Here is a 13,924-nt window from a genome sequence, read left to right as displayed (position 1 = left end):
GGAAGAATCGGAGCTGGGGAAGCCCTTCACTGTTTCCGGTCTGGCTCTTCTCCCATCCCCAAGAGTGAAGCAAGACCATCTCTTGTCAGTGGTTTGTGGTGACTCTTTGGTTCCTGAGTATTAAATTTGAGGAGCTATTCTCTCCTAGAGAGACTCAGCCTCTTTTCTTGGCCTGCCTGTTGAGAAAATCGCCTGTGACAGCCCCAAACGTCTCCATGTCTTCTTCAGTGGATTTGAGATGGGCCCGGGCCTCTGGAGGTTAGAATCCATGGGTGGATTCTGATACACAACCACGGCTCTGGGGAAATTCTGAGAACTGCTCAAGACCCCCTCCTTGACCAAACCGTAGTCGGCCTCCTCTGAGCCCTCTTCTTGACAAGGCGGTGACCTTGGCCTTCTGTGTCCTTCCGGTTTTGCCGGACCTGCAAAGTCCAGTCTTAGCAAGAATCCTGCTGAGTCAGCATAGAGCGAATTCCCTCACCCTTGATATCTGGCCAAGTTCTTTACCTCCTACCTTGAATGTTATTTAAAAAAATGTCTTTAGACACTTGGTAAAGACAGTAAGGAAAACTATTCGGGAGGACCACTGCGATGGGGTTCTACAGTCGGAGACAAAGAGTGGACTCAAGTCCTAATACAACAAGGACAAGGGGACATTTACACCCAGGAGCAGGGGGATGGTCAGTAGATGGAAAATCACTAAGAGGGGATAACAAGGGTGGGGGGATCCCTCCCGAAGGCAGGCCAGGGTGGGTAGATAGGGAGGGTGGAGGATGAGGAATCAGATCAGGTGCAAGGGTGGGGGATGTTCACCAAAGTGACTCAGTGGGATTTTTGCTCAGCCTGGACTACATGGCAGAGCCAATGGACTCATAACAGAGCAAAGGCTGGAGCCTGGTCAGAAAGAAGACTCAGAAGGGGCTGAACTCAAGTTTGGTCAAGGAAGAAAGTCTGTCAATGTCTAATGGGTTCTTGGCCAGCCTTTAGCAAGAGTTCCCTCATCCTCAGTACCCCCTCTTAGCAATTTCCCATCCACGACCCTCATCCTGCTCAAAGGCTCTAAATCCCCACATGCCCTTGATGAACTTGGGGTTGAACCCAATTCTCTCCCCTACTGAGATATTCTTACAGTAGCCTCAAGTGAAGTCTTCTTTAGTTTAACAAGGGTTGGAATAATTTTTTTAACAGAACCCAAAAGGAAAAAAATACAATCCTTCATCCAAAAATCACAACCCAAGAAGGAATGGCACTAACATTCACAGTGACATTAATTCTGCGGATGAAGCATGGGATTAGGAGGAAATTAAATGCATACTTGAGGATGCTTTCAAGGAGTTTGGAGGGAGAATAAAAAAGGCCAATCAACAGAAGGGATGAACACCCAACTTTTGTAGCAACATGGACGGGACTGGAAGAGATTATGCTGAGTGAAATAAGTCAAGCAGAGACAGTCAATTATCATATGGTTTCACTTATTTGAGGAGCATAACAAATAACATGGAGGACATGGGGAGATGGAGAGGAGAAGGGAGTTGAGGGAAATTGGAAGGGGAGATAAATCATGAGAGGCTATGGACTCTGAAAAACAATCTGAGGGTTTTGAAGGGGGGTGGGAGGTTGGGGGCACCAGGTGGTAGGTATTATGGAGGGCACGTATTGCATGGAGCACTGGGTGTGGTGCATAAACAATGAATTCTGTTACGCTGAAAAGAAATTTAAAAAAGAAAAAGGCCAATCAATAATCAAAATACGAGTAATGCTTAAAAAATGGGGTGAAATAATCTCATCAAAAGTTGCACGTGGTTCATGATGAACAGTATGGAGCTGATCAGGGGGCAGCGAGGACTTTTTTCAAGTTTCTGATTTTTAATCTTCCTGTTCTGGTATTTCTGCAGCTGAATGGCTAAGCCAGGAGTGGGAAGCCAGGGACCTCAGGCTCCTCAACAGGGCTGCATCTAGGCAAGAGATTGCCATGGAGCCAAATATCCCTCCTTACCCATTCTTCCTCTAGGGGATACATCTGGGTCAATCATGGGTTCAAGCAACTGGTCATTCACAGCCTAGATCACTACTTGTCCACAAGCATCTCCTGACTTGGTAAAGATGGTGGGGATTTTTCTTGATGGGAGAGGGGAAAAGGAAAGTGGGAGAGAAGACAGGTTCAGGGATAATCCTAATGGAGGCCCCCAGTTGGCTATAGGGGGGGTTTGGTCAGGCAGGAGGCCAGTCAGGTGGGGAGCCAAGTGGGCTTAGCTGTCTAAAGGGCCACTAGGTCCTAAGGATTAACCAGTTGTGCTCACAGCCCATTTCAGTTGTCAAGGAGCCTGCAAAAGTCAAAGGCTGTAAGGACTCCATCAACATTCCCAAATACCCTTGTCCAGCAGTTCTCCTAGAATATTCCCAGGGTAACATCAGGCTCATTTGTAAACCCCTTAGAAATGCCAGTTCCCAGGCCCCACAGCAGACCCACAGAATCAGAGCCTCTGGGGTGGGGCCAGACAATCCTGATGTATGCTAACATCTGGGAGCCACTACCCTACTTGCTGGGAAATACACGGAGAAGAAGAGGGGCAAACTTGACAGTGAGACCTTATGAAAAGAAGAGTTATACCATTTATTCACATCCAGTACTAGATAATGGGCAGACGTTGAAAGTCTGTTTTAAACAAGGTTTCTGTTTTGTGCTTTAAATTGGTTTAGATTTCACAAAGTCATGCAAAGTGTGGCTTCAGTACAATATCATCCCTTTTATTATGTGGTGAGTGGCACATATGTGGGCTGGAGTGGAGTTTCTATCTTGACTGGTACAGTGGGCTCTGGGGCCAGGACGCATGGCTACTATAGAATGAAGCCTCACAATAGCCTTGCTTGCTTTTTGCTGTTCCTCTAATCAATATGTTCATTATCTACCCTGGATGGCTTATGTTTGATATCTACCCTTTGGGATCTATGCTGCCAGGGGAGGGATGCAATGCCAAGGTGCCCAACGACAGCCCCAAACCTCCAGTGCTATTGGGTGAAGGGTCAGTATGCCAACCCTTCACCAAGAAAACGTAAGACGGTACCCTATAGGACACAGGGGAAGGCTGTGATTATAGGTTGCTCAACCTGTCTTTATGGATAACCTTTCATTTCTCTTCTTCTGTCATGCCCTCTAGGTATTCACTCCCATTCTTTTACTCAGGGTGCTGTGCTGAAATGGGGTCCAAAATGGGGGGAGACTGTTGAGAACTGCACTGGGAGAAGGATTTTCATGGCCCATATGTCCTGAACAAAATTACCTTTCAGGTAGGCTTGAAGCAGGATACAACCCACCTTCCTGGGGCCCTTTGGCTGCACGATGGTTATAAAATCTCCCAAATGATGGTCAGTTTCATTGATCTTCATCATCCTTTTTGGGGGCCCAAAGGCCCTGACAACTAACGGTACACAAATGTTCACCACTCAGCCAAGCATATCGCCATCAACGTAACCTCATCCATTTTCTGGAGCTGGTCCTCTTGGACAGGTACACTGTGGGTGGGAGAGTGGCCGGAGGATGTTGCTAAGTGACAGCCTTACCTTGAGGTCCCTGTGGACAATGCCCATTCTATGGAGATAGTAGACAGCATCCAACACCTGGCGGATCAGAGTGCTGGCATCCTTCTCTGTGTAAAATCCTTTCTCCACTATCCGATCAAACAGCTCTCCACCAGATACACTGTTTAAAAAAAAGAAAAAGAAAAAGAAAAAGAAAAACAACAAATAGGAAATTTGAGGAGAACTGTGAAATTGTTCAGGGAAAGCCATCAATAAGAGACTTCAATATGACAAAAGAACCAAATTTTATTTCCAAAATAAACTCATTTGCAGATTTAAGTTTTGCCCCATCTGTTTCCCAGAAGCTATCCCAGGAAAGTGTTTCTATGTCATGACGGTATGAGTATCTGGAATGAAATAAAGGGAATACAAATAAACCAGGACTCAAGGACTAGCCAGGCTTGAGAAGTCTCTTCTGGTCATTTCTTCCATCCTGCTACAACAACTTACGTCAGAACAACTTTCCAGAATACTGGCATCATCAGATACTGGGAGATGATGGATGGGATGCCTCCTTCACATAAGAAAGTATCCTTAAAAGTCTGGACGGTAGGGAGAATGGGGGTCAGTATTGTGGGCAAAGCCATGCGTAGCTAACAGGATGTTTGGGTTCTTGATCAAGTTCTGCTCCTAACAGGGTCCAAGCAAGGCCATTCTTTGGATCTTTGGACCTCAGTCTTTTTATCTATAAAATAAGGGGTTTATCTAGGCGATCATATCCAGAAGGTAGGGGCATGCCCTCAGAGGTATCAGAACCTGAAAGCCAATTGTGATTTACAAAAAAAGAAAGAAGAATGACACCCCACTACCTTGTTTAACACTGATTTTTGGTGACAATATTTACTTTTAACTTGTTTTGAATTTCATGCTTCACTAAATATTTTCTTTGTGTTTATTATGTTTGTTATTGTGTTTTTGGCCTAGGTTGGCAAAGGTCAAAAAGCCCTTTTGGACAACCCTTAAAGCCCCTTTCAGCTCCAGTATTTGCTGTGCTTTGAGTTTAACAAATTAACAAAGTAACAGAGAACTGCACACGTTTTATGAGGAACAATTCAACACCCTAGCCTTCAAATTTGTAGAATATATATTTCTTGAAGAAAAACAGTCGTGCTTTCAAATAATTAAGCCATCTTGGAAACTTGATTTGGGGATAGATTAACACTATTCTCTTGTGTAAAAGGTGATTTATTTGGAATACTAAAATCATAAAAGAGTTTCCAAACAACTTTACAGCTTTAATAGATATAATAAAAGATAGATATAGTTACATGCCCTTACAGTAACACACATGCACGTGCACACACACACACACACACACACACACACACACACTGAGCTCAGATTCATTGTCTGCAAGTCATGGCAATTAACATCCACCAAAACCTTCCTTTTGTAAAAAACCAATAAAGAAAACCAACTGTGGCTCTAAAAGGCCTAGGTGTTCGGGTGTCTCCCATTACTGAGAGTCATTCTAAGCGATGTTGTGCTTGGATACTGTCTCGTTTCCAAAGCAAACTGAGCAATCAAGATAAGAAAAGGAAAGATGCTGGGGTTAAATAAGCAATTCAGACAGTGGAAAGAAATGGAAACATCAGCGAGAAACTATCTTTTGATGATCAGGTTGTCTAAATGGTCCATCCCTAAGTAAATCAAAATCCTAAGTCACTCAGTTGGTCATCTCTTCAAGCATTCATTGAAGATTCACTGGGTGCCCATTAGGGTCCAGATACCATGCTCAGCTGGTACCGGTCCTGGAAGCATTAGCTCTGAAGAAGGAAAGGTCTGCTTTGATTGTGCTCCTCCTTCTCCTCTACCACCCCCTCACATTCTAATCACGTCACCCCTTCTAAGGGCTCCTGAGCTTTCCTCTCGCTGGTCTGCCTGCCCCTCCCATCCTCTGCTCTGTGGGCTACTGGAAGAGCACAGGCAGGAATGCTCACCCTTCCCACCACCCCCACCTCCCACCCTGAGTACTCTACCACCCACATTTGCCAGATTCTCTCCCTCTTTCAAAACTGATCTCTCCTGCTTCCCCTTCTCTCAGAGTCCTCCCTTCTTCCTATGTGATTCATCAAGCACGAATAGATGTACTGAACTCAATATTTGCCCTCTGCTGGGATAGCAATGCAGTAAGAATTAAAGTAGCGGGTCGAAGTGTAATTGTAACCGTAGCATGTCCTCCCATGGTCTCCGTACTCTGCACATTTGATATTTAATTTCTGAAATTTCAAATTGCACCAGGGCTTTCTTCTTCTGAACAGTGCTCAGAAAGTATTTGGTTTCCTTAGAAACCAAAGCCCAGGGGAGAAGTCAAAAAAACTTGCCAATAAAAAGAATGTAATGATACTCACAAAAATGCTTTAAAATTGGCAAATCGCTGTATACTTTTCAAAAATCTCCTTAAGCATACACTTCAAATGGCTACTGTTATGTACTAAACACTGTTTATGCCTCCTCCCGTACTGATGCTGCAGCCCTAACTCCCAGTGTGATGGCATTTGGAGATGGGGCCATTGGCAGAAATTTAGGTTGAGGTGAGGTCAGGGTCCACATGGTGGAATTAGTGTCTTTATAACACAGAGTCCAGACCAGCTGTCTCCTTTCCTCTCCCTTCCTCTCTCTCCTTCTCTGCCATGGGAGGACACAGCAAGGAGAAGGCCAACCATAAGTCGGGAAGAGTCCTTAAAAGGAACCAAATCAGTTGGCACCTTGATTTTGGATATGCCAGACTTCAGAACTGTGAGAAATAAATGTCTGTCATTTAAGCTGTCCTGTTTCTGGTATTTTGTTATGGCAGCCTGAGCTAAGATACCCACTTCTATTGAAAACCATTTGTGAACAACCAGAATCCCAGAATCACTGATGGGGGAAATAACTTTAGAATCCTCGTGAGGGGTGTGTCTTGTTTTCAGGCCCGCAGATCATGAGTAGGTCGGGTGACTGGCTGCTTTCTTCAGTCAATATCCTCCTACAGCACGTGTCCCCTGTGCATGGTTTATACTCCACGTTAGAAATGGAGCTCCCAATGAGAACATGCCAAACATCAGAATGGAGTTAGGAGGGTCGGGGCAGGGGAGGTCAGGTGACTGGGGAAGAGGAGAAGAGCAATCATGACAGATCAGCAAATAAAATTAATTAGTGGTGGCTGTGGGAGAGAGGTGCACTGTGGGGGGCGGGGTGTAGATGTAGAAAGAAACGGCAGTTGGGGTTCCTGGGTGGCTCAATGGAATAAGCATCTTGTTCTTAGTTTCAGCTCAGGTGGTGATCTCATGGCCATGGCTCAGGGCGGAGTCTGCTTTAAATTCCCTCTCCCTCTGCCCCTCCCCTCCTCTCTCAAATAAATAAATTAAATTAAATCTTACTTAAAAAAAGAAAGGAAGAAACTGGTTATTAAAGATTAAGGGATAGGACAGACATCATTCAAAAATTCTCTATTCTTCTTAATTTAAACTTTGCCATTACTTTAGAACAACCTGTCTTTGCCCTGAATTGGGTTTGCTCAGTCTCTGACCTTTCTTGTCTATTATATCACACTGCCATCTCCCCGCATGTGAATTTCAAATATGCACTTATGAAATCTCAACAAAATTTCAGTTTACTTGTAAAATTTTAAGTAGTGCAAATCTCCTCAAATTCAAAAATCATTGTCAAGAAACATAATTTCAGTGTTGCTGGATCAAGTACATGGTCAGTTCGGATAGCCATGGCATACTGCAACATAACCAAGTTGGCGTACCGTGCACCCACTCTTAGTACTGGGGAGACCAAGTCATTCTTTAGGTGCACTTGCACTTCTCCATGTGGTTTTCTTAGATGTTATCCCCTGTTTTAAAAGTCACTGCTAATTATAATTTAAAATTTTTTTTAATCTTATAACAATATCCACATATTCATTAAAATACAGTACTTGTGCTACTGCTGACAAATGGGCTCCAAAAACTTGCTTCTCTAGAAGTTAGGTATAATAAAGTATGAAAAAGGCTGCAGGAAACCAGAACATGTACCCCCAGAATATGCCTCCTTGACATAAAATTTATTTTGAGCTGCAAGCAATTAAGAAGCAGTAAATACAGGAGGAAAAAATTCCCCCACTTTTGTCTAAAGGCAAGAAAAAAAAAAAAGTTCCTTTTACTGGAGACAGACTCTATCAGCCCAGGCTGCACCAGGAAATGTGCACACAAACCTCATTCAACTAACATTTTAACTCTCTAGATTCCCTGCTCAAATGCCTCTGCACTGTCAATTCTTCACAAATTTATTGTTTAAAGGTATAAAATTTCCAGCTCTGATCACTGCCCCCTGCTTTTAGTTCTCTGGGGAAGGAACCTAAGTAACCTCCAAGCTTCATTAACATGTGCATGTTTTCCTCCCGCTACTCTGTCTTTGTGGGTTTCATCTTCAGAGCTAGCCAGGGACCCAATAAGGGTCAAGGAAAATTTTTCTTTCCCTCAAAAGCCAAACAGTATAGGGGTGCACTGTTAATTTTAGGGAGCAGTCTGAGAAACACTAGCAGTAACGCCGAGATAATAAAAAAGCAGTGTATGTCTCGAAATTGACGAAGACCGCTGTCACCCAACTAGACAGTGAGAAGTGACCATGGGAAAGAGCAGGGGACATGGTTACGGAGCAAGGTGGCCTTTATGTGCCCCACAGCAATACTGGTTCTAAATGGGTTTTTCCAGAACCATCTCCCCCATTCACATGTAGTCCTAGGAGGAAGGCCCTCTTGAAATAGGCAGGATGTGATTGAGAGGCTGAAAGTGAACCATTTTTCAGCTGTGAGACCCCAGCCCCAGGGGACAGAGGGGTGTATTTTTTCACCCAGCCTGGAGAAAGAAAGGGCCTATCTTCCCAGTTCTTTTTTCGATGAAGTCCCGACTCAGCGGTGTCTGGGGTGTCCCTCCTACAGAGAACAGCCGCCCAGCTCCCAGCCTGAGCTCTTAATCCTCACAGCTCTCCCTGGCTTCGGCACCCACACAGACTGCTCCTGGGGGGACCCTCTCACCAGCTCTGGGAAGATTAGGGGTTTATTCCTTGCCACCTCTAGCCTCAATATTTCCTCCTTCGACAAATCCCATTTTATTAATAAAAATATCTTTTTTCTTAGAATTCAGCTTCACAATATCTTTCTGGCTCAATCTGTTCATAAAATTCCAAAACACAAACGCAGGGTTCTCCACCCCCATGCACCGGGTCAGTGTAACTCCTGGTGTTTCGTTATACTACGACTCTGGCTGTTTGGCCTTCTTGATGCTGGGGTGTTACGGACCAACTGGTATTCCACCCACCGATTTCAGATGTGGAGGTCCTTACCCTCCTGCACAACTCAGAATGTGACCGTATTGGATGTGTGGTCTTTAAGGAGATAACTGTGGTTAAATAAGGTCAGATGGATCCAATATGACAGGTATCCATAGAAGAGAGAAAGAGACCAGCATGTGAGCACCCAGAGACAAGACTGTGGGAACACATGGTGAGAAGGCAGCCTCCTATAAAGCTAAGGACATGGGCCTCAGGAAAAACCAAATCAGCCAACACCCTGAACTCAGACTTTCAGCCTCCAGACCTGTGAGAAAATTACTTTCTGTTGTTTAAGCCCCCCCAGTCGGTGGTATTTTTGTTATAGCTTCCCTAGCAAATGAATAGACTGGGCAATATAAAGTATACCCCGTAATTTTACAGGGGGTCTTGAATTATATTTTCTTCTTGGTTTTTTTCCCAAGATTTATTGGGGGAGAAGAAAATACAGTTTCTCCTACTGCATTTGCATTCTTTGCTTTGTTTATTCACCAAATCATCAAATAATCTGTATTAAGCCTCACGTGTTTTCTCTGTTTCCAAGGGGCACATTGTCCACTGAGGCAGGGCTGGGTTGGGGACTAAGATACAGAGACAAGTAAGCAGTGTAGACAGTTTTGATATTGGAGGGTGGGGGGGTTTATGAAGGTGCTTTGGAAAATCCCAGAAAGACACCTAGAAGGGTCCCAGGGACCCAGGCAGGAGAAGGAGAGTCTGAGCCGTCACAAAGGATGAGTGATATTTAGTCAAGTGGAGAAAAGCCCAGGGGACAGGCAGACCCCAGTAATTTGGATTGTCATGAAAGGAGTCTCTAGTGAACTAAACAGTCTTCAGGGGAATATGGTCAGTGAAAGAAATGTCAACAGAGCACCTTCTGTATAAGCCCAGCCCTTGGCACTCAGTGTTGTTATGTATTTAGAGAGCTTCAAAAGAAGCCCAAGGTGACCACTCAGACCCCCAGCCAGCGAGGACCTGCCATGCCATGACCCCAGCTGGATGGCCACAGGATATCACAGGGGAAGGATCTGTGATGAGAGGATGCAGCCTGCAAGACCGGTCTTAACTTCCCTTCTGCCTCCAGTCCGGCACAATGCTGACTGCCTTGCAGAAAGAGGATTCTTGAAGGTGGGGCATACTTGAGAAAGAACTGAGTTAAGAGAAGGGCATGCAGGGGGCCAGAGAAGAGGGTGGAGGCAAGAAGGAACAATGTACGTACAATAGGCTGACTTATCTCCAAACTGTGCCTGGTGAGGACGAAGTCACCTCATGAATGATTCTGCGAAGACAGAAAATTCTAGCCTACCTGGGATCTAAGGTGACCACTTTGGAAAGGGATGCTACTAAGGGAGTTACTGTGTGTGGGTGTGGGTTTGGGGTGAGGGGCGTCCTGGGACAAGGGCCCTTTCTGAGGCGTGCACGCCATCTTCCAATAAAAGTCTGTTGTTGCCAACCTTGAGGCCCTCTGCTTTTAGATTCTCAGCTCTGGAGCCTTCTTGCCACCCTCAGATCTGCTCACAGGAACAAACCCATTCCTCCAAATCCATGTTGGCCCACATTGTGGTGTGCAAAGATTTTCCACCCATCCGGGCAACAACTTCTGTTGATTTCCATGGGACCTCAGGGATTCCTTGGAATCATCTTCCCTCTCAGTTTCTGACTACACCCCTTCAATTCCCAGCCAGCTGCCCCTTGAGGTGGGCCAGGGAAAGTGCAGTTATGGCCAAAACCACAGATAAAGAAATGACTAAAGACATTTTGATTGTGTATGGAAAACTTGCTTGCTGAGATCCCGATAAAGAAATTCTACTTTTGTACTACTTGTAAGGAAAGAACCAGAAAATTTGTTGAGAAATTATTAGCATGTTCAAGCTTCCAAGAAAAAATAACTCTTCTGTTCTAACTCAAAGCACCTATTCACATAAAAAAAAAAAAAAGATAATTAGAAATCATTTTTAGGTTTTTGTATTCCAAGAGGGCAAAGCATAACTTATTCCTCTTGAATCCCCAGTATATCTATGACTATCATATACCAGTGGGAAAGGAAGAGAAAGAAAATAAAGAAATCAACAAATAAATGTAAAACATTCAGAGAGTCCAAAATACTGTGCAGAGAACCAAAAGATGAGTGGAATAACCACTTCTGAGTGGGCTCCAGTACCCCTCCTTCCCTCTGGATGACAGAGGAAGAGTGTCTGGGTGAGCCAGTTCTAAGATCCTGAAGACAGCAAAGGTTTTACAGAATTTGGGGACCAAAAAGAAGGTCAGCAGTAACTACAGTCTGGTGGGCAATGGGTGAAATGGCAGAGAATGAGGAAGACTCAGATCACATGAAGCCACGTGTTACCGACTGAATGTTTGTGCCCCACTCCCCCCCTTGATTCTTAGGTTGAAAACCTAATTCTCAATGTGATGGTTTTGGGGGGCAGGGTCTGTGGGAGGTCATTAGGCCATGAGGGCTCTCACTAGCACCTGACTCTCCTGGTGTTCTGATCTGAGACTCGCAGGCTCCATAAACTGGGAGACGTCAATTTCTACTGTTTATAAGCCACCTGTCTGTGGTATTTTGTAATGGCGGCCCAAACAGACTAAGGCACCATGAAAACAAATGTTCAAACAGGGTGTGTTTATTCTACATTTGGTAAGAAATTATCAGAAGGTTTTCAGGTGAGAGACAGGTGAAGTTATATTTTTTCATGATCATGCTGGCTGCTACATGGAGAACGGGTTCATGCTGGCTGCTACATGGAGAACGGGTTCTAGAGGTGAGAGTGACAGCAGGCAGATCACTGAGGAGCTACTGCAGCCACATCTGGGTGAGAGATGGGGCGGCTCAGCCTTGGAAACACTGGAAGTAGAGAGAAGTGGACACACATGGGGTATGTTTTGGAGACACAGTAGACAAGACTCACTGATGAGGCTGACATGGCATTCAGGAATGGGGAGAATCAAGAATGCCTCCCAGATTTTTGGCTTGAGACACAACCAGGTGGTAACGCCATTATTTGAAATGGCAGACCCTGGAGAAAGAACAGATTTGGAAGGGTAAGAACAGCTAGGGGAGCACTGACCACCAGAACTTCCTACAATGATGGAATGCTCTTTATCTACAATGTCCAATATGGTAGCCAGTAGTCACAGGAGGCTATTGTGCATTGAAAAATGCCAGCACACCTGAAGAGCTGCCTTTTGCATTTAACTTTAATTAATGTAAATAACCACATGGCCCTATTATAGTGGATTGCTTACACCTAGAGTGTTCTTGGGTATTAAGGAAAGCACATATTGCATGGAGCACTGGGTTTGGTGCATAAACAATGAATTCTGGATACTGAAAAGAAACTTATAAAATAATAAATAAAGGGGGGGGAAGGATATGTGAAATCTCAGGTGCCTTTTGGATGGAGATGTCAAGCAACAGCTGTGGGTTAGAAGTCTGAAGTTCAAGAACCGGATCAGAGCTAGACTTTAAAATCAGCAAGTCCTCTCATGGGGATGGTCCCCAAAGTAGAGAAGCTAGACATGATTAAAAACTGAGAGAGTACTGCTGCATAAGAGAAGGGCATCTGAGCACTGGGATCACCAACAACCAGATAAGAAGAGCCAGCAAAGGACCAGGCCGAGAGGTAGGAAGTGAAGGAGAAGAGTGTGGTGTCATGGAAACCAAGGAGGTGGGTGTGAGAGGTCCCATGAGGACAGAGAAATATCCATTGTGTTGGGCAAGATGAAGGCCAGGGCAGGAGGCAGAGGGTTGGGAGTCACTGGCATATGAGATAGCTTCTGGACTGTGGGACTGGAGATGTCTAAGGACACAGAGAAGAGACGGATCCCCAAGACTGAGCTCTCTGAGTGTCACTCTTCTCCTTTGTAAAAGGGGTAATTACACTTACTTTAAGAACAGAATGAGACAATGCAAGGGAAATCCCTAGACAGACTCCTGGCATGCCTCCCTGTTCTGTAAACATCATTGCCTTCTCCTCTCCTGCTGAGGATCTCGGGAAAGTGCACAGACAAGGCATCTGTGAGGGAGCTCTAGGAACAGAGCTGCCACAGAGGAAGGTGGCACAGGACCTCTAGTTCTCCAGATGGGAGAGCCCCTGTGCTTCTCTGTTCCCCACAGACAGGCTGGGGATTTGGGAAAATTTCCGTGTCCTTCATTAGGATGGAGCTTTATGAAAATTTCAGCCTTCTTACATGATCTCACAGTTTAGTATTGTGACTTCTTCTGCATTAATTAGTTATCTTTCCATAAACTTATATAATGAGGATTTGGAAGGGGAGGGTCAGAAGCCTATCACTCTAGCATGCCATATTTCCTGAGATGTTCTAGGTTCATCAAATACTAGCTGACACTCCAGAGCCCCACACAACGACATTCTGGTAGAAACATGGCACAGGCTTTGTGTGAACAGACACTCTTGGATGTTTTAAATACGATTTGGGGAAAAGTTCTGCAAAGAACTGTTTGACTATTACACACTGGCTTTCCAGAATTAGTTCCAAATGGGAAGATTTTACTTGGCAACACATTGTTGTGTTCTAATTTTTCTAATATTAGAACAGCTTTGCATTCCTTGAGCAGATAACAACTGGAAGGGGCAGGAGATGGCTCTGGAATAGGTCTAGGAATATGGCTTGGATACAGACAGTCCATAAATTGTAACTCCCATGTGAGGGAGTTGCCATTGGGCAACAAGCACATCTTTGTCTATCTTGGGTAAGGGACCATGTTCAAAGCTGATAGAGACCAAGTGAGCCCTCCCATGCATGCTCAGAGAGTCAGACTCTGAAGGCAACTGGCCAAGGCTCCAACTTTATGACAACCCTAAAAACTGCACTTTGAATTCTTTTTTGTTTGTCCAGTTTTAATGAAGTTCCTTGTATGTACTTATATGAGTTCTATTGTTTCTCAGCCTATGGCGATCTCTACTAAAAATCTTACAGGGAATGTGTGGGAGAGCATACGCATTTAGGTAACATGAGAAAGATCTAATGATGCTTTCAGAAGAGAGAAACGAAATAAAAAGTGCCTGTCTACTGTTCAGCCTTG

General features: G+C 44.6%; 1 protein-coding gene across 4 annotated transcripts in view; it reads right to left on the bottom strand.

Moving 5' to 3' along the window:
• CAMK1D (calcium/calmodulin dependent protein kinase ID) overlaps window positions 1-13,924 on the bottom strand; it is a 436,223-nt gene that overhangs the window by 57,335 nt on the left and 364,964 nt on the right. For all 4 annotated transcript variants that reach the window (XM_032349418.1, XM_032349415.1, XM_032349416.1 and 1 more), the window contains one exon: window positions 3,562-3,700. In XM_032349418.1, the coding sequence (XP_032205309.1) occupies window positions 3,562-3,700 (139 nt within the window). The remainder of the gene's footprint in view (window positions 1-3,561; window positions 3,701-13,924) is intronic.

This window comes from Mustela erminea, chromosome 6 (genome assembly GCF_009829155.1).
Source record: "Mustela erminea isolate mMusErm1 chromosome 6, mMusErm1.Pri, whole genome shotgun sequence".
In the NCBI taxonomy this organism is placed as follows: Eukaryota; Metazoa; Chordata; class Mammalia; order Carnivora; family Mustelidae; genus Mustela; species Mustela erminea.
This window is presented reverse-complemented; position numbering and strand designations above follow the sequence as displayed.